This window comes from Arachis hypogaea, chromosome 10, assembly GCF_003086295.3.
Source record: "Arachis hypogaea cultivar Tifrunner chromosome 10, arahy.Tifrunner.gnm2.J5K5, whole genome shotgun sequence".
NCBI classification, from domain to species: domain Eukaryota; kingdom Viridiplantae; phylum Streptophyta; class Magnoliopsida; order Fabales; family Fabaceae; genus Arachis; species Arachis hypogaea.
In genome coordinates, this window is record NC_092045.1 from 74,439,724 (window position 1) to 74,463,933 (window position 24,210).

At 34.5% G+C, this 24,210-nt stretch overlaps 3 protein-coding genes across 7 annotated transcripts; 1 reads left to right on the forward strand and 2 right to left on the reverse strand.

Annotated features, from left to right (window-relative positions):
* Positions 1–1,143: 1,143 nt before the first annotated feature.
* LOC112717633 (serine/threonine-protein kinase SRK2A-like) lies at positions 1,144–2,713 on the reverse strand. Its single transcript, XM_072204023.1, has 6 exons — positions 2,693–2,713; positions 2,552–2,605; positions 2,359–2,451; positions 2,162–2,254; positions 1,516–1,919; positions 1,144–1,402 (listed from the first exon to the last, which is right to left on the reverse strand). The coding sequence occupies exons 2-5, from the start codon at positions 2,552–2,554 to the stop codon at positions 1,791–1,793; spliced, it is 318 nt and encodes a 105-aa protein (XP_072060124.1). The 5' UTR covers positions 2,555–2,605; positions 2,693–2,713; the 3' UTR covers positions 1,144–1,402; positions 1,516–1,790.
* Positions 2,714–8,079: 5,366 nt separating this feature from the next.
* Positions 8,080–12,038, forward strand: LOC112715682 (uncharacterized). 5 transcript variants are annotated; one of them, XM_072204909.1, is made up of 10 exons: positions 8,081–8,680; positions 8,878–8,935; positions 9,181–9,303; positions 9,387–9,444; positions 9,579–9,652; positions 9,967–10,055; positions 10,138–10,217; positions 10,336–10,414; positions 10,517–10,896; positions 11,832–12,038. In XM_072204909.1, exons 1-7 carry the CDS (start codon positions 8,655–8,657, stop codon positions 10,205–10,207), a joined length of 498 nt encoding a protein of 165 aa, XP_072061010.1. In that variant the 5' UTR covers positions 8,081–8,654; the 3' UTR covers positions 10,208–10,217; positions 10,336–10,414; positions 10,517–10,896; positions 11,832–12,038. The 5 variants fall into 5 exon arrangements, with proteins under 5 accessions (XP_025623262.1, XP_072061010.1, XP_025623263.1 ...); XM_025767477.3 differs by having other exon boundaries at positions 8,080–8,680; positions 10,336–10,896; XM_025767478.3 differs by lacking the exon at positions 10,336–10,414.
* Positions 10,509–23,108, reverse strand: LOC140175667 (uncharacterized). Its single transcript, XM_072204200.1, has 3 exons — positions 22,631–23,108; positions 21,696–21,903; positions 10,509–10,639 (listed from the first exon to the last, which is right to left on the reverse strand). The coding sequence occupies exons 1-3, from the start codon at positions 22,997–22,999 to the stop codon at positions 10,509–10,511; spliced, it is 708 nt and encodes a 235-aa protein (XP_072060301.1). The 5' UTR covers positions 23,000–23,108.
* Between the last annotated feature and the right edge of the window lie 1,102 nt (positions 23,109–24,210).

Consider the following 24,210-nt stretch of genomic DNA (forward strand, 5'->3'; position numbering starts at 1 on the left):
TCAAAAATAATCATACATATATATGAAAATAATCATAATTAAAAAAATAATTAATATATGAGACTTAAATATATTTCTCTATAATTAATATATATATATATATATACATAAATAAAAAAATAATTTAGAATTATCTAAATAAAATAAATATATTCTTAAAATATAAAAACTATTAATTAAACAATTAATCATTATATTATTTTATAATAGATAGCATTTTGGCGTTAAAAATACTGACGTGGTATATTCTGGTGTCAGTATGTATATATTTTTTAGATTATTTTAGAAAATTATCTTTTTTATAATTATATGAAAATCAACATTTAGTATATAATTATATTAATTACCAATTATTAATATTTTTAATTATTATAATTATATTAATTATCAATTATTTTAATTGTCAATAATTATAATATAATTTTTAATCAAACATAATTAATTATAAATATGATATTAACATTAATAGTTTTGTTAATATTCTCTATCATGCATGTGTGTATTCTATTAGAGCATCTCTAATGAAGTGTTTTTAGAGTATCACTTTTGATACTTTTAAGAAGTGAATTGATTTAGAATTGAAATCTGCATTGGAGTTGATTGATGAAATGAAACCGTACAACTAGAAAATGGATTAATACAAACAGATTTAGTCTTTATTACAGACGAATTTTTGGTTACCGACAGATTTTGTCCCTTTATAAAGTCTCATTGAAAATTATTTACCGACGGATTTTTTTCCGTCAGAAAAATACTGACAAATTTTCACTAGTTACCGACGGATTTTTCGTCAGTAAATTCTCCCATCCATTTTCCTGAAACATCAAATTTTCCGACGAATTTTCCGTCGGTAATTACAGACAGATTTTTTGACGAATTTTCTGTCTGTGATTACAGACGAATTTTCCGTCGGTAATTGGCAATAGATTTTTCGACAGATTTTCCGTCTGTAATTTGAACCTTGAAAAATTATCCCACATTTTGAATACAGACAGAAAATCCGTTTGTAAATCTGTCAGTAAGGTAAAATAGAATTTTTTTTAAATTTTTTCGTTGCAAAATAAATACTTTAGATTTGTTTTCTAAATTTACTCCATCAAACACACTGTAAATTAAAACAAAAAAAGCCAAAAATCACATAGATAAACATAATATTTATATGATACTTATAAAATTGGATGTTATTTTTCTACACTATTATCCAATATCTCACTGTCTCAATAAAAAGATACCCCAAAAAAATAAGATAACCATCCCAATATTACATGGATCTCTTTCATTAACTGATGTCACAAATTACACTTAGCACCTAAAGATGGAATAATCTAAAATATTAATGGATAACCAAGTTGCATTGGCAGCATCAAACTCCACATTGAAAGTTGATCTTGGCATCTTCTGACTGAAATAGAATTAAAACCCGAATTGAAATTGGAATGAATTGGAATGCTTGAATTCATTCATATCAAAGTTAAGATGTCTATTCAAATAGTCATTTTCGAAACTGGGACTTACCAAGACTTTTGATTGTCTCTTTTTCCATTGAGAACTAGTTTGTAAAAAGTGCATGCTTGTTATGTTAGACGAGGAAAGAACTTAATAAAAATATCAGCTTATTATTCCATGTGCATATTAAAGTAACCATACAAGGAAAATTTTGTGTTTCCATGTGCATATTAAAAAAGATGGATGTGTATAACTTGCCACAGCTCACTTACTTTTATGAAAATTGAGTAGAAGATAGTGATAAGAACAATGTGAAAAATATCAAAAGAAACACCTTAAAGTCGTTATTGCAGGCACAGGAAACAAACCTGAATTATTTTTCTGAAATTCCTCGGGACATCCTGGTCCTCAAATGGATATGCTCCAACCAACATGACATAAAGAGTCACTCCACATGACCACACATCAGCCAACTAAAACAACGTTTAGAAGAGAAAACATTGTAGGAATCACAATCATATCCATGGAATTTTAAACTAGGGATGGTCAAAGAGAAAAGAAATAATACTAGGGATGAGTGAATAAGTTACAGAACAAATTCCACCCTCTCAGCCCCTCCATATAAAATATAAGAGCTTAAAGATGGAAATGTGAAGATTCAATCCAATGAGAGGAACCCTAGAGAACTAATTCAATGTGGAGCAAATATATTTACCTTGACATCATACTCTCGCCTAGAAAGAACCTCCGGTGCTATATAAGCTGGTGTTCTAACAGTTGATTTGGGTTGCGAATGCAGCAAAGATGACTATATAATGAAAAATGAACACTCAAAAACTATAATAATAACAATAATAGTAAAATACTTAGTATTATACAAAATCTTTAAGCTTGATGATATAGTTCCAATACCTTGGAATAACCGAAGTCATAAATTTTTAAGCGAGGTGCTGGACTTCCATCTAAAAGGGTATTTTCTAGCTTCAAATCTCTGTGGCATATTTGCAGCAAAGTGAAAAAGAAAATTAAAATCTTTAGCCCTCGCTTTCCAATACGCTAATTTCTAAATAAGGAAAATGCTGCAAGCTCGTGATTTTTGAAATTCCATATTATGACAGAAATGGACACCAGAGATCAGCTGCTGAAAGAAATATCTAACCTAAAACAATCACCAGGAAGAAAGTTAGACATGACAACAAGAATAAGGCAGTAAAATAAAACAGAAAATCATAAGACATAGGGTAACCTCGTCTTCACTGAACCTGCCAGCACTTTTATTTATTCTAAACAAATAGTACTTGTATTTATTCTCTATGCCACCTTGGAACATTAGTATGAATGCGACTTACCAAAAAAACATAACAGGGAGATGGATCCATAGTTCCATACCAAGTATTTTCAGACTAAAGCGCTTATATATAGGACTGGAGTGATCAACCTTGAAGCCCATCTCCTCAAACATTCAAGGGAATCTGCAGGGGGAAAAAGATAACGTCATATAAGATCGAGAAATGTCAATATTTCAATGGTTCCACTTTCAGAAAATAAGCCCGAATTAGAGAAGACACTCATATTTATATAGACATATTCCAATAATAAACAACATACATAGAAAGGTCTATTATATATGTACATTCCAATAATAGTGGCCCTCTCATTTGTATGCATCATGCTATGATAAGAAACACTACTCCAGACCCCACAATTCCCTGCACCAATAATAAATCAATTAATTAAAAAAAAAAGCTAAGTTAAGAGTAATAATACAATATAATGTATGAAGTATCAATATAATTGAGGTTTAAATTCTTGTACTTTCTAATAAGATTAATTTATTGGTTCGTAATTGTAAAAATTGTTGAGACCTTAGATATAATTAACAATTTAACACTGGAGTACAATTTCAAAATTGGAAGATTAGATTCCTATTATCTGAAATTTAGAATTGGAAGATTAGATTCTTATTATCTAAATTGGAAGACCAACTAGTTTGTTATTGATGCACCACTATTTCATGGTACATCTTGTGCTTAATTTCGGTGAATTTTATCCGCTTTTTCCATATTTATTCAATGAAATAGCATGATTTCATGATTTTCTCCTAATTTGTGCTTAAGTGTAAAAATATGCTTTTTAGGTCCTTAATTGGTTGATTTTAATTCACCTTTGATTTCATTGGATGCCTTGATGTGTTTGTTAGTGAATTCAGGTTGAAAAGGCTAAGGATGGATCAAAGGAATGAAGAGAAAAGCATGCAAAGTGGAGAAATCATGGAAAATTAAGGATTTGGAATGCACTCACCAACGCGCACGCGCAGCAGACACGCACGTGTGGATACGAAGTCGCATGGCGATGCATACACGTACATGACGTGTACATGTCGATGCTCGCACGTGACTTCATTAAAGTGAAAACGCTGGGGGCAATTTCTGCTCTTCCCAGGCCCAAATCCAACTCAGTTTCTGAGCCTATTACATGCAGAAATCAAGAGGAGTCAAGGAAAGAGGGACACAATTGAGTTTTCATCATGATTTAGTTAGTTTCTAGAGAGAGAGACTCTCTCTTCTCTCTAGAATTAGGTTAGATGTAGATTAGGATTTCTTAGATCTAGGTTTAATTCATGCTTTGATTTACTTTTCCTCTCTAATTTCTTGTTCTTCTACCTTTGCTTCTCTAGTTTAATGTTTTACTTCTTGTAATTGTTTACTTTGTTGTTGATGCACTCTTGTTCCTCCTATTTTCCTTTTAATGCAATTTATGTTTGATTTCCTTTATTGTTGATTTGAGTTGTTGTTGTTGTTAATTCCTTGCAATTAGTAGTTGTAGATTTACATTTCTTGCAATCTTGTTTTACTTTCCTTCTGTGCCTTACAAGTGTTTGATAAAATACTTGAAAGAATGTTAGAGTAGATTTTTCTCCTCTTGCCTTGGGTTGAGTAAGTGGAGACTCTTGAGTTATCAAACTCTTTTGTTGATTAAGTTGCTATGACTTGAAAGCCACTAAAGCTAGTCTTTCACTATGATTTGACTAGGACTTGTGGACTCAAGTTGATTATTTTCACTTGACTTTCCTTCATAGTTAGAGGTTAACTAAGTGGAGCAATGGATAATTCTTGTTCACATTGGATGATGATAATAAGGATAGGACTTCTAGTTCCCATTCCTTGCCAAGAGCTTTCTTAGTTGCTAGTTTATTTCTTTTGCAATTTACATTTCTTGTTCCTTATTTCAAAACCCCAAAAATATACTTCTCATAACCAATAACAAGAACACTACCCTGTAATTCCTTGAGAGACGACCCGAGGTTTAAATACTTCGATTTATTTTTTTATTAGGGTTTGTTACTTGTGACAACCAAATTTTTCATTGAGGAATTGTTTGTTGGTTTAGAACTATACTTGCAACGAGAATTCATTTGTGAAATTCTTTACCGACACACAATTTCCGCTTGTAACACCCTACCATACAGAGTCTTATGCTTAAGTCATAATTCAGAGATGAAAAGGTATTACGGCCTCTAAAAATTAAAATTTAGTACGTATATTAGTATGAAAGATGATTATAACTAGGAGCCTTTGATGAAAAAGGGGTAAACAAAAATCGTAACTCGAAGCGCAACACTCCGATCGAAAACGTAACAAATAAAGGATAAACTAACACGAGATTATATATATACAAAAGAGTGTCAAAAACAGGAATATCAAAACTCAAAATCTGGTTGCGAAGATAACCGGTTTGAGCATAGCAATATATACATGTAAATAAAATGAGAAACCCCAAAGGAAACCCAAAAGGACATAAATACAGAAAACCTATTCTCCAAAAACCTCCTATAAGAGGAGTCATCACAGTTTGTATTATTTAGTCGAGATAAAAGTATCTAAACAAAATATATAAAACCAAAACAGAGTCCTGAGAACAAAGGATCTTCGCAAATCCAGAAGCCTCCGGCATGGTTCAGCGGGAAGCCTCACGTCCTGCATCTGAAAATCACAAAATCTACATGGGTGAGAACCGGAGGTTCTCAGTATGATAACAGTGCCCACATATCTAACATGTAATGTCCTGGGAAAGCCAAAGGCAATCCTAGAACTTCCACCAGATAAATTCAAAGCTTATAAACAGACTAAACCATAAATGGCAACTAACTAAAGATTCTTCAGTCTATTTATTACTTCCCTTTCCAAATCCTTCAGACCTCCCAACCACCAACAGGAGTATAATATGGCGAACACAGTTATGTCAAACAAGAGATATACAAATAGGAGACAGATAAGGCATTTAGACAATTAGCAAGTAATATACAATCAATTAGGAAATTCCAAACAATTCACATAATATGCATATGATGAATGCCTATTCCTAATGGCTGATGATATCATTTGTCGGTTATATAGCCAACCCGAAAAGTCTTGGTAGCTAACCATTGGACTGTCCCTCTGTCGTGCATCCCCAACTCGAGTTATTCTCGATTATCATCATGATCACAATCATAATCCATATCCAACATCCTTACTGGTGTATTTCATGGGGGTGAGCTCATCCGGAACTTTCACAGTGTCCGGCCATACTTACGACATAGGGTCAGCAGAGTATCAGGTCTCTATCTGGAGCACGTGGTGACTAGCCACTGCTATCATCCAGGGAAACTCGTGTCTGAGATAGTGAAAGTGCAACATTCACATTTCATTCAATAGCATATATGCATTTATACTCAGCCATGATCAATAATGGCTCCGCCATAACTCAGCAATAACTCAGCCATCCGACTCATAGTTCAATCCAAAACCAGCTATTTCATCAACATATACAGCCCTTCGGCTCATGGCACATAACGCACTTCCACCGCGATCCTTCGCATCTCATATAATCATCTTTGATCATTATTGATCATAATTTTTCCCTAGCTTCATTTATAAGTTACCACATTCCCTAACTCATTTCTCATTGCTAGGCATATCATAATGATTTAAGACATAAGGGGTGAGATTAGAGGCTTAGAAGTATGAAATTTGGTTTTTAAAACTCAAAAATCAACTTTGGGATGAAAATAGGGCCACGCATATGCGTCCTCCACGCGCACGCGTGGATGGCCACAAAGTTCATCAACGCGTATGCATTGCCCATGCGCACGCGTGGATGAAAAAACAGCTATATGACGCGTACGCGTCAGCCACGCGTACGGTGGGTGCGTTTGTGCCCCACGCACAAAATTGGCACAATTCTGGCATAACTCTCAGAAAAATGGCTGGGCATTTGGTGCATCGCATCAACGCGCAGGCGTGGGCCATGCACACGTGTGGATGGTGCATTTCTGAAAAACAACGCGTACGTTTCAGGCACGCTTACGCGTGGGGGGTATTCTGCTAAAAAATTTTCTAAGTTAAAAGCTGCAGAATTCACAGATTAAACCCCCAATCTTCCAACGGACATAACTTCCTCATTTTAAATCATTTTTCACCCGTTCTTTAGAAGGCATGAACATCCCGGATCCAAATTTCATTTTTAAACAAGTTTGGCACAAAATGGGGATTCGGAGTCTAAGTTATGCCCCGTCAAAGTATGCCTAAAAACTATATTTTTATACAAAACCACAAGGTGCCATTTTCAAAACAAATCAATTTCATCCCTTTTTAAAATCAACCAAAACATACCAATTTCAACCCTTTTTGAAATCAATCAAAATATACCAAAAATCAACATCAATCCTCCTCAACTCATACATTATCTTTTTCCTCAAAATCACAACCACCATTCCATTATTTTAACTCATCTCAAATCAATGGCTAAATTGCAAACATATTAACATGTCATACATCCTTCCTCATCCCAATTTCCAACAATACCATTTCCAATTAGTCATCATTTCACATAATCAATATCATACTCACCATCAACATGGTTTCACCCATAATTCAACCTCAACCATTCATCAAACATATATCACAACATGCATTTTTCTCATATATCACACCCATAAGGCATCAATATTCTCAATCACATATATGACTACATCATATATCTCAACCATTCAACAACATCAACAATTCAATGCCTATCTTAGGGCCTCTAGCCTAAGTTTTCACACCACATTACATTTTAGATACAGGAAACCGAGACTATACGTTAGCCGATTTCCCAAGCTCAATCGGAGCACTTCTAAATCACTTGTCCACAAGCTTTCAAGGTCTCAACACCTCCAAGAACATATTTTTATCACCAAAGCTCTCTTCTAAGCTTTCCACACTACAACATTTTTTAACTATTGCAACATATACTGCAAATAACACTAAAAAAGTGTTATCTAAACTAACTAAAGACAACACTTAATATTTGTTACATAAAAATAAAGCTGTTGCAACTTTCTTTTAACAACACCCCATAAATGTTCCTTTTTAATCAATTAAAGTACAAGTAAAAAGTGTTACTTTTGTAAATTAAACAGGCAACATTTGTGATATTTATATATTACCCTTTATAAGTGTTGTTTTTAAATTTTTAATAAACTTCTCATTATAACTGTTGCCAAAAATAAATTAAAATTTTTCTTCAAAAATTTTGACCTTCTCTCCAAATATTTTAACAAAAAAGTACTTTTTCCTTCTTTTAACTTAGCACAAAACACATCTTTGTAGTTTATATGTTATTTACTGATTCAAATCTAGAGTTCAAAACAAAATTCCAAGCCCTATTTTCGATTAGAAACCCTAACCCCAACCATTTCAAAATTTTATTGATGCGTGATTTTTCTTTGTTTGTTCGATTTCCTCATAGTTGCTTGTGAAGTTGTGTTCCTCTCTGCTCGTGTCGCCGTCGCGCTTGTCGCTGTTCGCGCGCCGTCGTGCTCGTCGCTACTCGCATCGGCGCATTGCCGTCGTGCTTGTTCGCTGCTCGCATCGTCGTCGTGTTCGTTGCTGCTCTGCATTTCCTCATCGTTGCTTCTGAAGTTGTGTTACTCGCTGCTCACGTTGCCTTCGTGCTCGTCTCTGCTCACGCGCCGTCGTGCTTGTTGCTGCTCGTGCGCCTTCGTGCTCATCGCTCTGCATTTTGAACTTCTGAATTTTGCTCTGCTCGATTCCAATTTGCTCGCCTTCTTCTACTTGCGACGTTTTTCTTAGCCCCTGGCTAGGTGCTGATATGCTTTGCTCCCCCGTGGTGCTCGTGCTCTTTCCATCACAGATAGTCTCCTTGCTTTACTCAGCTTTGTTATGGCTGAAGTTGATGAGAAATTCTAGTAATGATAATTTTTCTTCATTGATGAGAAATGATTGTTTAATTAATTATGATCCTATTAAATCACTGTAATGTTTTATTGTTATTGTGTATTTGCCTGCTTGTGCTTTAATCACTAAATGATGTCAATTTTAGGGCTTGGAATTTAATTATTGTTGGTGGAATCTCAATTTAGGGAACTTAACATTAGATTCACAGTTGTTGTAGGTGTTGGAGTTGGCTGAGAATGCTTCCGGTTCAATCAATTTGCTGCCAGGTTTTTCCCAATGCTTCCAATTATCTTCACTTTTTCTTTTTCGTACATGTCTCTGTCTCTTGTATTTTGAGTCTCTGTCTTTGCTGTCTCTAAGTATTTTGGTTATTTTAAAGAAAACTCATGTTATTTCAATGGATTCAATACATGCTTGTGGAGTTGACATTTGACTTACTTGCATTGCTATTTAATCGAAGTTTTACTTGGAAAATGTTTTTATACTCTGTTGTGGATTTATTTATATACAGAGTCATGATAATTGCTTGGCTGATTTATCTGGAGCATTGCATTGTGATGCTGTTATGAATTTCAAGTTCTCTAGAACTAAGTGTTATCCAGCAGCTGCTGCAAAAAACCGTCACCTATGTGAGGTTGCTTTCATTTTTTATTATTTTTTATATTTATTTGTCGTTTTGGCCTAGTTCTACCTAATTTATATCCATATTTTGTCCAGAGTCTTGCTGACAGTTGCTTTCCCATAAGCCAGGGGCCATCAGCAAGCCGTCTTCATGGTATACTTGTGTTTTTTAAATTTTAGTTCCCCTAGTTTACTCTTGTTATACCATTTTGGTGTTTATTGTAACCCATTTCCCCAAAAATAAATTTGAGATGTGTTTCTTATAGTGCTCTTTTGGTTTGATGGCAGAATTGTTTATACACCAGTTTTGTGATGCTTACACCTGCTCAGGGAAACAGAAGCCTTTCTCTAGAGGAGGCAAGGTATGGCCCAATTCAAAATGTTAATGTATAATAAGCTTATCATTTGTTAAAAACTTGTCATTGCTGACTTTTAGCAATAAAGGGATATCTATAAAATTCATCGGGTAGATGATCTACATTGGGCTATGGGTCATGTCATTAAAAAAATTCCATGCAAAAGGTTTAGGCATTCTCTTTTTTTTTTCCCGTTTTCAGTTCATCATGCAACAATTTCTGAAGATTTTATATAGCCAATTTATCATCACAGTGATCAGTGAACACATATCATATAGGACATGCCTGCTGTTTATTAAACTTGGTATTTTTCTCTGCAGGAGCAAAGTAGTTTCTTCCGCCTGGCTGCTGGAGCATTGATCTTGGTGCTACTTCCTGTGTTCTATCTTTTTCTTTATCTTGTTCAAAGGTACCTTTACATTTCTATATCTTTATCTTGTTAATCAAGGTTTTGCACCGTTAGTTCCTAACATTATTGGGGGAAGTTGCAGTGATATGAAGGGTCGAACTCAGGAGCTTCGTCGCATCTCAAAAGCAGGATGGAAAGGCAAGCCGTCATGAGTCATGAATGGTAAATGTTTATATTCCTTATAAAGATAGCTTATCGAGTTATCGCAAGACAGAATGGGCTGTATACTAATAAAATTCAATATCATAATGAATTGTACACTTTAACTTCCCGCTTGTAGTGTCTTTCATGGACAATTCTACAATTCCTAAAGACAAGAAACTGGAGATCTACACTGCAAAATAAAAAAAGAGTAACTAGTAAGTGTCCAACAGAGAAGAGTTGAATCTAATAAGAAAGCTGAGGTTGGTTGTGTGTTATGAAGTTAGAGGGTACTGAGATTTTGAAGTGCAACTATGCAGCAAGAAACATCCCCAGAGGTGTGGTCCTGTTACCCTTCACTCTTGTTGTGATAGTGCTCCTCTTTCCTCTCCTCAGAACCTTGAATATATCAGCTTCTAAGATATTTGCCACAAGCTTTGAATCTAAAGAAGAAACAAGAAGGACTAGTTGCAATGTTTTCTCTGGGAACTAGACTCCTTATCTGAAGGGACCGTACTACAGCAATGAGACATGCCCTTTCATATTTGACAAGCAGAATTGCCTTCTACATGGAAGACCTGACAGGGAGTTTCTTCAATGGAGATGGAAACTTAATGAGTGTCAGCTTCCTCTCTTTGATGCTACTCAGTTCTTGAAGATGGTCAAAGGGAAGTCAATGGCCTTTGTTGGGGACAGTTCTGTAAGTAATTAATTTTACTCTTTAATTTTGAGCTTAATCAACAAACCAGTCTATTATACCTCGATTCTTCCCCCAGTTCCGTCTTGTTTTGTTTCGGTTCTTGAAGTGTATGAAGGGGGATACACTGACCAAGAAACATTAATTTTAACTTTTATATATGTTGCTAACTAGCTTGAATCTAGTACAGTAGTTCTCACATACTTGATTACAGCTGATGAAAGACTCCAGAAGTCTCGGGCAATTATCCTGCGACATGAACTTAATATTAACTAGTAATTAACCTATGAAATTCCTAGACATGAACATAAAAGCGAAAGTTTTTATGTGACAAATTTTGCAATGACTTAATGCTTCTAATTAAGTTTTTTTGTGAAAATAATGTGTGACACTGGGCCTGCCATCATAGTTAATAACACATCACAGTTGTAATTTTCCAGAGGTTAGGACTAGCCATGTCCTTGGCTGACTTTCAATTTTAATTTTATGAATTATTGGCATTACTGTTGGACTGTTATCTTTTAAGGAAATTTAAAATTGTTTTCTTATTCTCATTTAGATTGAATCTAGTGCCTAATGCTGACTGTTATTTGTTAGATATCTCATGGTTTTAATCATAAATTGGTTGATGCCTTGACTAGTTTCCTTGTAAAAAGTTACTAACGAGAATGCTTGAACATATTAAAAGTTCATCCAACGGAAATGCAGTTATATACATGGGATTAAATTTGCTTTCATGAGAAGACCCAGACCCATTCAATTTATCCATTCATTCACACTCATGATATTTATATGTTGTTAGGAACATTAGAATGAGTTTTTTAGACCTATTTATTGCTTTTATATCTATGTATTTAATATTATAAAAAAAATTCTATTATTATAATTTTTCAGTTTTAATGATAAGTTGCTTATTTTTTGTTGTGTATTATTTGCAGATTTAGCATATGGGACAAGTCAAGCATGGATATAAAATATGCAAGTAGATTGATATCTTTTTGATAAATATTAATTACTATTTTGTTATGACAATTATTGTTAGACAAGAATTTTATTATTTTGTTGAGAATTATTGATGAACATGTATTTAAAATACTAATTGAACTTTTAAATATCTATTTTAATTAGAATTTTATTATTAGTTATTTTGTCTCTTTTATAATTTTTTTCTATTGTGCACAAATTTATTTATTAATTAAAATAATTACACATGTATGAACAAAAAATTTTATTATAAATTTTAATTTTTTGTATTTTTATTACAAAAGTAATTTTTATTTTTATTAAAAAGGTAACCTTTTTATTAGTTGCATATTTTGAATATTAGACAACACTTGTATGGTTGAATATATAAAAGAAAAAGCAACACTTGTATAGGTTGCATATCCAAAAGAAAAAGCAACGTTTGTATGGGTTGCATATTCAAAAGAAAAGACAATGCTTTAAAAGGTCGCATATTCAAAACTAATAGGCTAACACTTTAAAGTATTGCAAATTCAAACTTATAAGCAACACATAAAAGGGTTGAATTTTATTGCAAATAGGCAACATTTTTTAGTAGTGGTCAAAATATGAGAAAAGACAATATTGTAAAAGTGTTGTCTCAAACACCATCTTTGAAGTGTTGTTGTTTTTCAACCAAAGGTAACACTTTTCAAGTGTTGCTCTCAAAAGCGTTGCTTTTGAAACAAAAAAGTGTTGCCTTGATCTAAGGCAACGGCTGCATATGCAACGCCGCCCAAAAACGTTGCCTTAGGTCCAAAAGTGTTGCCATAGATCAAAAGCAACATTTTGTCAGCCTTTAGACAACACTTTTTAAATGTTGCCTCAACTTGAAAATGTTGTAGTGCCAAAACCTCAATCAAGGTTCAACATTCACATACACACTACCTAAGCCACAATTATCATACCCAAACACCACAACTCAAAACCCAAGTATCATAAAATAACAAATTACACTAGGGTTGAGAATCTTACCACACCCAAGGTTCAAGGAGACAAGATTAATCTTTTCCTTCAAGAGAGTTAGGTCATATAACATCAAAGAGTTCAAAATCTCAACACATTTCTCCATGAAACTCAAAATTTAGGGATGATAAACTGAAATGGATTCGTGAATTACCTCAAGAATAAAGTAGTGGGTTTTGTAGAGCTCTTCGCGGTGAATGCGTAGCCACAAATAGTGCGGTAATTGGAGCTCTAGATCAAAAGTTATGGTGGTTTGAAGATCAACCAAGGGAGAGAACTTGAGAGAGTGTTCTTCCCCCCTCCATTCCCATTTTCAACGTGTGTTTGTGTGTTGTGAGGAGAGAGAATACTGAAAATTATGGTTTTTGTTTAGTTAGGTTGGGCCAAGGGCCCAATATGGGTCCGGTTGGTCCGGTTTGGCCCGTTTGCTCTAATCTTTGTCCGATTTCTAAAAAATTGGTATCGAAATTCTCGTCTCAATCTTATCTATCATATTAAGCCATAAAAATCACATTTTTAGCTTTTGAGAGCAAATTCTCATTTATGGGTTAATTACCATTACTTAATCGGGTTTTACACCGCTCATCAGTTATAAGATACATTACTACAAGATTCAAGATATATTACTACAACATAGAAGGACAAAAACCAATTAGCAAACAAAGAAAAAAGGAAGTAATCAAAGGAGAAAAAAGATTTCATATGAGAAAAGAAAAAGATAAATGACTTGCATGTCCATAACACTTCTAAGATTAGTAAATTCTGCTAGAATAAATCATCAGTGTGAACCAGAGAGATTTACATTTTACATAAGTAGATACATTAAATTTTTCATACTTACAATGTATCGAAATTACCAATCCGTGATAGCTGATTGGAATAGTCCCTTGAAGATTGTTGGAAGAAAGGTTTCTAATGGATAGTGATCACAATTTCATGAAACAAGGACTAATTAAGCAAAATTCAAATGTAATATTTAACAAGTTAATAAACTTCAGTTGAATCTTACATAATAGAATTGTAAATAGGTTCTAGCTATCACTTACAAATAAGTCATACTCTCCAAGCTCTTTAGCACCTTGGGAAATGTTCCAGTCAACTTGTTTTTTGTTTTAGTCAAAAGAGATTTAAGATAATCTTTGATAAATGATAATTTTTTACACTCTTCTTTTATAGTGTAAAAGAAATCTTTTTTATATTCCCATTTCTTGTCAATAACTCTTAACACAAAAAATAGAAAATATACAAGAGAGGAGTGCAACGTATTACATTTCTCCATTTCTTTTATCAATTATACAGTATTATAGTAACTAATGAAATGGCTTATCGATCCACATAGAAGTGGCAACTAATGCTCATAGAAGTTAGAATACAATGTTATAGTAACTAATGAAATGAAATACATGCTTACATGCTTATAGTCAAGAGTTTGTTTTCATATTTCAATATTTTCTAATTCTAGAATTTTGTGAAAGATAAATTAATAACAAAATATAAATTTTTATTATTTTCACCGATTTTACTTTATCTTCATAAACTAATGAAAATGAATACGCAAGGCACTAAGGCAACAAGGCCCGTTAATAAACAGGGTCGTAACTGGTAAGTGTATGTGACTATGTGCATAGAAAAAAAGAAAGGAAGTTGTATGTGACAATATGATGTATCTGAAGCTAACCTCCACAGAAAGATCTAGTTCAGTCAAGGCCTCCTGTACCCTTCTACAAAAGGGCATGCCTCTGTTGACAAACAATGTTTTAGCTTTCAAGATTTAATATTGGACAAGTACAAACTTTAATGATAAATTCACAACAATCACGAGGGTTTGGATGAGAACTAGTACAGTAAATATTAACATTGAGTGAGAGTGTGAGACCAAGAGCAGGGCTTAGCAATAATATAATGTTCTCAAAAGAAATAAATCAATATCTTGTAGAACGTTGTGCAGTATAAGTAAATGAAATTATTAGCAATAGCATGTGAGGATTGCTAGAAAACATGTAGCTAAAGTGAAAAAAGCATATCAAATTCAAAAAGCTACAGATTAACAAGAAGATTTAAGGGTAGAACCTATGCACAATTACTCAAGAGGGGGGGTGAATTGAGTAATGCAACAACAATTTATCTTTTTGCGAAAATTAAGAACAATATATAAAAATGTTATTGTACTAGTATTTTTCCAAGAGCTTAACTCAATTGCTAAGCATTTATAAGGAGCTTTTACTTTCCAATAGACACTAACTCAAATAAATTGATCAAGATTTTCACCAATCGGACTTAAGCCACTCCTTAAGTACTTACGAAGCTACTTTTCGATCACAATTTATTTGTTCAAAAGTAAAAAGGCAATATTATTAAAGAGATAAGTTTGGAGAGAGGCAAACGCTGTTTAGAGTGGTTCGGCACAATCTTTGTCCTACGTCCACTTTCTTTCTCAATCGCAATTGAGAAGTTCCACTATTGCCAAGCTTCAAGGTGCTCGCGCAAAACCTTTTACAATCCGAGTCCTTAGTTTCTAACACCTCACGGTATATGATCACCACTCGTATACTAACCCACTCCACTTAGAGATACCTTCTCTAAGATTTGCCTTGAGTACTCAGTATACCTTTTGGTATCCTCACCGACTATAGTGTTTATAACACTTGACTCAACCTTGGAGATCACACTCCAACTTACAAGGTGTACAAGAAAAACAATTCTCAAAGAATTGTTGAGATGAAAATGAGTGCTCTCTAGAAGAGTGTGTGATTACAAGTCTAGCACTATTGAACCAAAATGATATATTCTCTCAACAAGTGTATTATATCACTTAAAAATGTGTAGAAGAAAGAAATATGAACGAGATAGCTTTCTAAAATCAAAAAAACCTTTGAAATAAGGCTTCAATCCATCCATTTATAGATTTCCCAAACCTTAGAAACGTTGGGGAATTAATGGGATGGAGCATTTATGTCAAAACTAGCCGTTTTTTATGTTTTTGAATTATTTGCATCGATGCATAACACTTTGCATCGATGCAAATATGCCTTTGATGCTGAAATTTGAATTTGCAGCTAGGTTGCATCGATGCAAGCATCTTTGCATCGATGCAACAAGTCGTTGCATGCTTTGCATCGATGCAATATAAGTGTGCATCGATGCAAGCCTCAAAGAATGGTTTAAAAACACCTTAAAATGCTTAGGATTGATCTCAAACTTGTTGGAGTCAATTCCTATGCTTTTGTACCTTTGAAAACAAGTTTTTTTAAAACCTTTTGGCTAGCATTGAATCATCAAAACATTTTGTGAGTGTGTGTTTGAGAGATTTAACATTTGGTTCTTAACAAGAAGTTACCTAAGTCCTAAGACTCTATACATGTCTTCAAAAGTTGTGGACTTGAGTTTCTTGTTGTTGTTGTGTTTGCTTTCAACTCTTCATGTTTGTTCATTTAAGATATTTGTTGATTTGTCCTTTCATGTGGTTTGTTGGTTTGTCATTCATCAAAACCTACGAATACAAACTTTGCATACAAGCAATCATGATTTACAATTTCCCCCTTTTTGATAATGACAAACCAATTTTGAGGATATATAAATGATTTTGAAAGCAACTGTAATGCACTTTCCTTTATAGAAAACTTTTGCAAGAGTTCCCCCTAAGTATGTCCATTTGTTCCTTTAAGAGGGTGCTTATCAAAAAAAAATTTTGGTATCAAAGTTTTTGCTTTAGCGGAAGTCTTTTTGAAATCATTGTTTTGCAAACTTTTTCTTTCCTTTTCAAATCCTCAAACTTTTCTCCCTTTTCAAATCTTCAAATATTTCAAATCTTTAAATATCCTCAACCTTTTCTTCCCCCTTTTGACATTATCAAAAAGAAGAGATTTTGATTTCCTTTCTTTTTATATATGATAAACATGCATAATTCCCCCTAAAGAAGTGAAATATATCAAAGCATGCATATTAACTTAAAATAGGAGTACCAAGCCTATTTTGAGTCATTTACTGAAAAAGCATACAAGCAATAATCATTAAACAGATATTAAAGTATTTAAACCATAAGAGAAAACCTTAGCTTACTAGGAGTTAGTTTAACAGTTCATATGATCAATTAAACATAAAGCGAAAAAAAATGACTTGATGAAGAGGGGATAATCAATCTTGGTCTTCATTATCATCACTATTCTCTTCATATGGTAGGTGGATGCCGAAATGCTCATATAAGTCATCAAGACGACGATCCAAGCGACCAGTGCGATGATCTACACGAGACACACGACGATTAAGTGCTTCAAGTTGCCTACCATGATCAACTTCAATCCTTTGGATGTTTTGGTTGATGGATTGTAATTCTCTCATTACATCAACCAAGGAGGGTGGTTCTTGAGCTTGAGGTGCTTGTGGAGGAGCTTGCTCTTGAGGATCTTGCTCATCAACATTTTTTCTTCCCATTTTATTGAGAAGGTGAGTGTTGATACAAGATTGGGGTGGTACTTCCTTTGCAATCTCATTTGATACATCAATACCAACATAATCGAAGACTTTAGACCATAGGCAAAGGAAACCTAATCCACCATTCATGTCCTTCATCTTGAGCCTAATCATATGTTGTAATATAAAGTATGGCCAATTAATCTTAATCCCATTTACCATAGCCCACATGATAATCAAATCTTCATCAGTTACATTTGCATGCCCGGATATTCTTGGTTGCAATACATAGGTGACTAGATATAGCAAAGTTCTATGTTCCGCACTCATGGAATTGCAACTAATTTTGGAGTGAGCTCCTTGTACAAGGTTGAACAGATGCATGGCATTTTCCTTAGAATAACCCCATTCATCAATTGGGGTTTTACCACCTTGAAATAAGTCACCTTGATTTGGCAACTCCCAAATGGTGGCTAATTCATCTCCATCTAGCCTATAATCCTTTCTTCCTAACTTGAAGAGCAATGTGAAACTTGATTCATCTCCCTCAACAATCTCAATCATGAGTGTACTATAGGCTATGGCAACTAAATCCGGATAATATCTACTCTTAATTTGAACAAAATCCATGAGACCTTGATGAACTAGAATAGCCTTAAGATTATCAAAATGATGAATGGTAAGAAGGGTCGGATCCAAATACCTCGGAGGAATTTCCTTTCTTCCGGCGAGTTTTTCCTCATAGAATTGAAGATCTTCATTAGAAGCAAAGTACCTTGCCAAAGGATGATTACTTGGAGGTGGAACCACACTTGAAGAACCTTTTGACTTCTTCATGGTTCTCTTGATTCTAGGCATTGTTGATGATGTTGTTTTATGGGTTTTGTAGAGGAGAAAGTGGGGACTTCAAATATGTAGTTTGTTTGTAGTGGGTATCAAGATTTTGTGAGTTGTATGAAGGTATGTGTGAGTTTGTTGTGGAGGTTATGGAGGTTTGAATGTGGGGATATGAGTTGTGAGGTTGAAGATGATGAAAAATGGGGGTTTAGGTTTTCAAAAAATGCCAAAATCATGTGTCTTTGTGTAATTTGGGCGAGTTTGCATCGATGCAATAGGCTTTGCATCGATGCACATAGCACGTCGTGTGCTTTGCATCGATGCAAAGGGCTTTGCATCGATGCACATAGTGCGTCGTGTACTTTGCATCGATGCACATCTTGGTTGCATCGATGCAACATGCATCATTTGCCCAAAAACTCCAAGATTTCATCCTTTGGAGGTTCTTTCTTCAACCCATTGAGTTCCATCATGTATATACTGACTCTAACCCATTATAAACTTCAATTTATTGATCCTCCAGTGTTTATAGTCTTCAAATTCTTCAACCTACCTCAAGATTGATTACTCATTCATCAACTCATAAACCTGCAAAACAAAGGCCAATTGGATATCTCCAATGCTTAAGTTAGTAATAGATAAAAAAAATAGCGACATGAATACAATGAATTTTAAGCAAATCATATTAGATTAGAATCCAAGATTCCAAGTTCATTTCGGATGTTAAAAAAACTTTCTTTACATAAAGGTTTAGTGAAGATGTCTGCTAGTTGTTTACTAGTTTCAACAAATTCAATAACCACATCACCCTTTTCAACATGGTCTCTTATGAAGTGATGTCTAATCTCAATATGCTTGGTTCTTGAATGTTGAACCGGATTCTTTGTTAAATTTATTGCACTAGTATTATCACATTTGATAGGAATGTGGTCAAGCATGAGTCCATAATCCATAAGTTGTTGTTTCATCCATAAAATTTGGGCGCAACAACTACCGGCGGCTACATACTCGGCTTCGGCGGTAGACAAGGCTACACTTACTTGTTTCTTACTATACCATGAAACAAGAGAGTTTCCTAGTAAGTGACAAGTGCCGCTAGTGCTTTTCCTATCCAATTTGCAACCGGCAAAATCGGAATCGGAATAGCCAATCAAATCACAGGTGGATCCTTTCGGATACCACAATCCAACATTCAATGTTCCTATGAGATACTTCATGATCCTTTTTACCGCACTTAAGTGAGATTCCTTAGGATTAGCTTGGTATCTCGCACACATGCATACACTAAACATGATATCTGGTCTACTTGCCGTTAGATAAAGCAATGATCCTATCATGCCTCTATACCTCTTTACATCTATGCTTTTACCTTGTTCATCTTTGTCAAGGTAGCAAGTAGTACTCATTGGTGTGTCCATTGCCTTAGCATTGTCCATTCCAAATCTTTTGAGCAATTCCTTGCAATATTTGGTTTGACTAACGAAAGTTCCTTCTTTTCCTTGTCTGATTTGAAGACCAAGGAAGAAGTTGAGTTCGCCCATCATGGACATTTCAAATTCACTTTGCATGAGGTTTGAGAAAAACTTGCAAAGTGATTCGTTAGTTGAACCAAATATTATGTCATCGACGTAAACTTGTATCAAAAGAATATTTTTGTTTTCAATCAAGATAAATAAAGTTGTATCAACCTTCCCTCTTCTAAAACCCTTTTCTATTAAAAACTTGCTCAAACGTTCATACCAAGCTCTTGGAGCTTGTTTAAGACCATAAAGAGCTTTCTTAAGTTTAAAAACATGATTAGGATTTTCATAATCCTCAAAACCGGGAGGTTGTTCAACATATACTTCTTCTTTAATGAAACCGTTAAGAAAGGCACTCTTAACATCCATTTGATAAAGTTTGAAGTTATAAGAGGATGCAAAAGCAAGTAACATCCTAATAGCTTCTAATCTAGCTACGGGAGCATAAGTTTCGTCATAATCAATGCATTCTTCTTGATTATAACCTTTAGCTACTAATCTAGCTTTGTTTCTAACAATTGTACCATTTTCATCGAGTTTATTTCTAAAAACCCATTTTGTTCCTACAATTGTTTGATTACTTGGTCTAGGCACCAATTCCCAAACGTCATTTCGTTTGAATTGGTTAAGCTCCTCTTGCATTGCCATAGCCCAATGGTCATCATCAATTGCGGACTCGATGGTAGATGGTTCAATTTGAGAAACAAAAGCACTATATGCAAATAAATTTCTAAAAGTGGATCGAGTTGTTACCCCTTTCGAAACACTACCAATGACGTTGTCTAGAGGATGATTCTTTGAAGTATGCCAATCCTTTGGAAGTGCATTTATTTGTGCTTGTGATGGTTCAATTTCTTCAACTTGAGCACTATCCTTTGTTGAGCTTGTAGAGGCTTCATTTAAATCCTTTTCTTTGTCTTCACCATTCAAATTTAGTGAACCAAGGTTTTCTACATTTTTGTCAAAATCTTTTCTAGCACAACAATGGTTAGTTTCATCAAAAGCAACATGAATACTTTCTTCTATAGTCATGATGCGTTTATTATATACTCTAAAAGCTTTGCTAGTTAGAGAGTAGCCTAAGAAGATTCCTTCATCAGCCTTAGCATCAAATTTGCCTAAATTATCTTTTCCATTATTTAGAATAAAGCATTTACAACCAAAGACGTGAAGGTGGGAAATATTTGGCTTTCTTCCTTTGTACAATTCGTACGGTGTTTTCTTGAGAATAGGTCGAATGATAATCCTATTCATAACATAACACGCGGTACTAACCGCATCCGCCCAAAAGTACTTAGGAATATTAGCCTCATTTAGCATAGTTCTCGCCATTTCTTCTAAATGACGATTTTTCCTTTCAACCACACCATTTTGTTGTGGTGTTCTAGGAGAGGAAAAATTATGCTCAATGCCATTTTCTTCACAAAAAGTTTCAAAGAGGTTGTTTTCAAACTCTCCACCATGATCACTTCTAATAGATGATATATGCAAATTCTTTTCATTTTGAATAACTTTGGCTAATCTTTTGAATGCTCGAAATGCATCACTCTTGTTTGTTAGGAACAAGGTCCATGTAAATCGAGAGTAATCATCAACAATAACTAAAGCATAGTAATTGCCACCAAAGCTCATAGTTCTAGAAGGACCAAATAAATCCATGTGCAAAAGTTGTAATGGCCTTGTTGTTGAAACAATGTTTTTGGATTTAAAAGAGGCCTTTACTTGTTTTCCCTTTTGACATGCGTCGCAAAGGACGTCTTTTTCAAAACGTAGCTTTGGTAAGCCAATTACTAACTCTTTAGAGACCAACTTGTTGAGATGGTCCATGTTAGCATGAGCTACTCTACGATGCCATAGCCAAGTTTCATCATTTTTACTAACAAGGCATTTCACATCATTTGAGGAAACTTCATTTAGATTAATCATGTATACATTGTCAACACGGTGCCCAATTAGCACAATTTCATTTGTGTCTTGCCTTTTTATCAAACAACATTTTGAATCAAAGGTGACTAAGTTTCCTTTGTCACACAGTTGGCTAACACTAATGAGATTATTATTTGAGACCTTTGACAAGTATAACATTGTCTATGGAAGAGGAAGGATTTTTACCAACTTTTCCAACGCCGATTACTTTGCCAGTGTTGTTGTCTCCATAGATCACGTTTCCTCCATTTGTAGGTTCTATTGCGGTGAACTTTGATTCATCGCCGGTCATGTGTTTGGAGCATCCACTATCAACATACCAATTTGTATCCTTAGCTCCAACACGTACCTACAAAAAAAAATTAAAATTGGGATTTAGGTACCCAAGTGAATTTGGGTCCTTGATGGTTAGCATGAGCGTAATGCCCATATGGTGCCCATCTCATATCTTGACTACGAAAGTTTATATGTTTAATTCTAGTAAAGCATACGGGTGCTATATGACCTACTTTATTACAATAATGACATATTACATTTGGATTATGCATCCTATGCATGTTTCTAAATGGTTGCCTAGGTTGTTCCCTAAATGCAACATCTTTTGATCTATATGCATTGTGATTATAATTTCTAAAAGAAGCATGTTGAGGAGGATGTTTAAAGACTTCATTCCTTTTAGGCATGCTTACCTTTTGGGCTTGCGGTTGCCTAATAGGGGTTTTAACATTTTTAAATTTTCCTTTATCAAAACCCAAACCTTCCTTATTATGAACATGCTTTTGGTCTTTCAACATTTTATCTAAGTTCTTTGAAGATTCATTGAACTTAGCTAAAGTGTTCTTAAGATTTGTAATTTCGTTTTCATGCATTTTACAAGATTTGTATGGATCACTACTTGTGCTACACTTATCTTTTCCAAGATTGATATTCTCGTTTTTCAACATCTCATTTTGTTTTAAAAGTTCCATATTCTTTTTCTTTAGGAGAGAATAATCTTGGGTAAGTTTTGTGTACACCTCAAGTAAGGCATCATATTCATCTTGTAAATTAAAAGAAGTGGGGTTGTCATTACTAACCTTTTCTTCGCTTGCCATTAAGCAAAGATTTGCAACCTCGTTGTCATCGGAGTCGGATTCATCCTCGTTCTCCCATGATATGTACGCTTTCTCCTTCTTCTTAAATTTCTTGTTTTTGTCCTCCTTTTGAAGTTTTGGACAATTGGGTTTGATGTGTCCCACTTCACCACACTCATAGCATTTTGGTACCTTTGTTTTGCTCTTGAAGTTTTTCTTCATTGCAAACTTATTGAATCTTTTCAACAAGAGTGCAAATTCTTCATCTCCTTCTTCTTCATTATCATCACTTTCTTCTTGCAGTGATGTTGTTTTAAGGGCGAGACTCTTCTTCTTGCTTTCTTCACCTTTTTGTCTATTTAGCATAGTCATTTCATAGGTGAGAAGATTTCCTCGCAGTTGATCAAAAGTAAGTTGATCATAGAGCCTTCCTTCCACAATGGCGTTCACTTTGGAGTTCCATTTTGGTGTAAGGCTTGTAAGCACCTTGGTCACAATTAGTTTATCATTGTATTTTTGTACCAAGCATGCTTAGATTGTTGAAGATCTTGGAGAGTCTTTCAAGGGCTTCTTCAATGCTCTCTTCATCTTTCATTTTGAAATTTTCCCATTCATGAACCAACATGAATACCTTTGATTCTTTAATGTGGTCGGTTCCTTCGTAAGTGATTTGGAGTTTATCCCAAATCTCTTTAGCGGTTTCACATGTAGAGATCTTCATATAATCATGCTCGTTAAGTGCACAATGAATGAAGTTGATGGCTTTATCATTCATTGCCACTTTCTTCCAATCATCGTCACTATATTCATCTTCTCCTTTCGGTACTTGCTTTAAGACGGAGACTCCTTCTTCTTTGGCGCTTGTTGTCTTTGTTGGAATATGATTTCCATTCTCAATAACTTTCCAAATCCTCACATCTTGAGAACGGATCCAAATTCTCATCTTATTTTTCCAATAAGAGTAATTTGTTCCGCTAAAAAGAGGAGGTCTAGCGGTTGAGTTACCTTCGCTAGTGTTGTTGTTGTTAAAGCCTGTGCTTGCCATGATCTTTTCCCTTAAACGGTTAAGTCTTTCAAAGGGTTAAGCTCTGATGCCACTTGTAGAACCTATGCACAATTACTCAAGAGGGGGGGTGAATTGAGTAATGCAACAACAATTTATCTTTTTGCGAAAATTAAAAACAATATATAAAAATGTTATTGTACTAGTATTTTTCCAAGAGCTTAACTCAATTGCTAAGCATTTATAAGGAGCTTTTACTTTCCAATAGACACTAACTCAAATAAATTGATCAAGATTTTCACCAATCGGACTTAAGCCACTCCTTAAGTACTTACGAAGCTACTTTTCGATCACAATTTATTTGTTCAAAAGTAAAAAGGCAATATTATTAAAGAGATAAGTTTGGAGAGAGGCAAACGCTGTTTAGAGTGGTTCGGCACAATCTTTGTCCTACGTCCACTTTCTTTCTCAATCGCAATTGAGAAGTTCCACTATTGCCAAGCTTCAAGGTGCTCGCGCAAAACCTTTTACAATCCGAGTCCTTAGTTTCTAACACCTCACGGTATATGATCACCACTCG

Coding starts and splice junctions, on each gene's coding strand:
- LOC112717633 (XM_072204023.1), bottom strand. Junction 2,255..2,358: donor ATGACTTCGGTTATTCCAAG/GTATTGGAACTA, acceptor TTCATTATATAG/TCATCTTTGCTGCATTCGCA. Junction 1,920..2,161: donor GGCGAGAGTATGATGTCAAG/GTAAATATATTT, acceptor ACGTTGTTTTAG/TTGGCTGATGTGTGGTCATG.
- LOC112715682 (XM_025767477.3), top strand. CDS start 8,655: ATGGCTGAAGTTGATGAGAAATTCTA. Junction 8,936..9,180: donor TTCAATCAATTTGCTGCCAG/GTTTTTCCCAAT, acceptor ATTTATATACAG/AGTCATGATAATTGCTTGGC. Junction 9,304..9,386: donor AAAACCGTCACCTATGTGAG/GTTGCTTTCATT, acceptor TATTTTGTCCAG/AGTCTTGCTGACAGTTGCTT.
- LOC140175667 (XM_072204200.1), bottom strand. CDS start 22,999: ATGACTATGCTAAATAGACAAAAAGGTGAAGAAAGCAAGAAGAAGAGT. Junction 21,904..22,630: donor TAATGGCAAGCGAAGAAAAG/GTTAGTAATGAC, acceptor TTTTTTTTGTAG/GTACGTGTTGGAGCTAAGGA. Junction 10,640..21,695: donor CAATGTTATACTTGTCAAAG/GTCTCAAATAAT, acceptor TTTCTTCTTTAG/ATTCAAAGCTTGTGGCAAAT.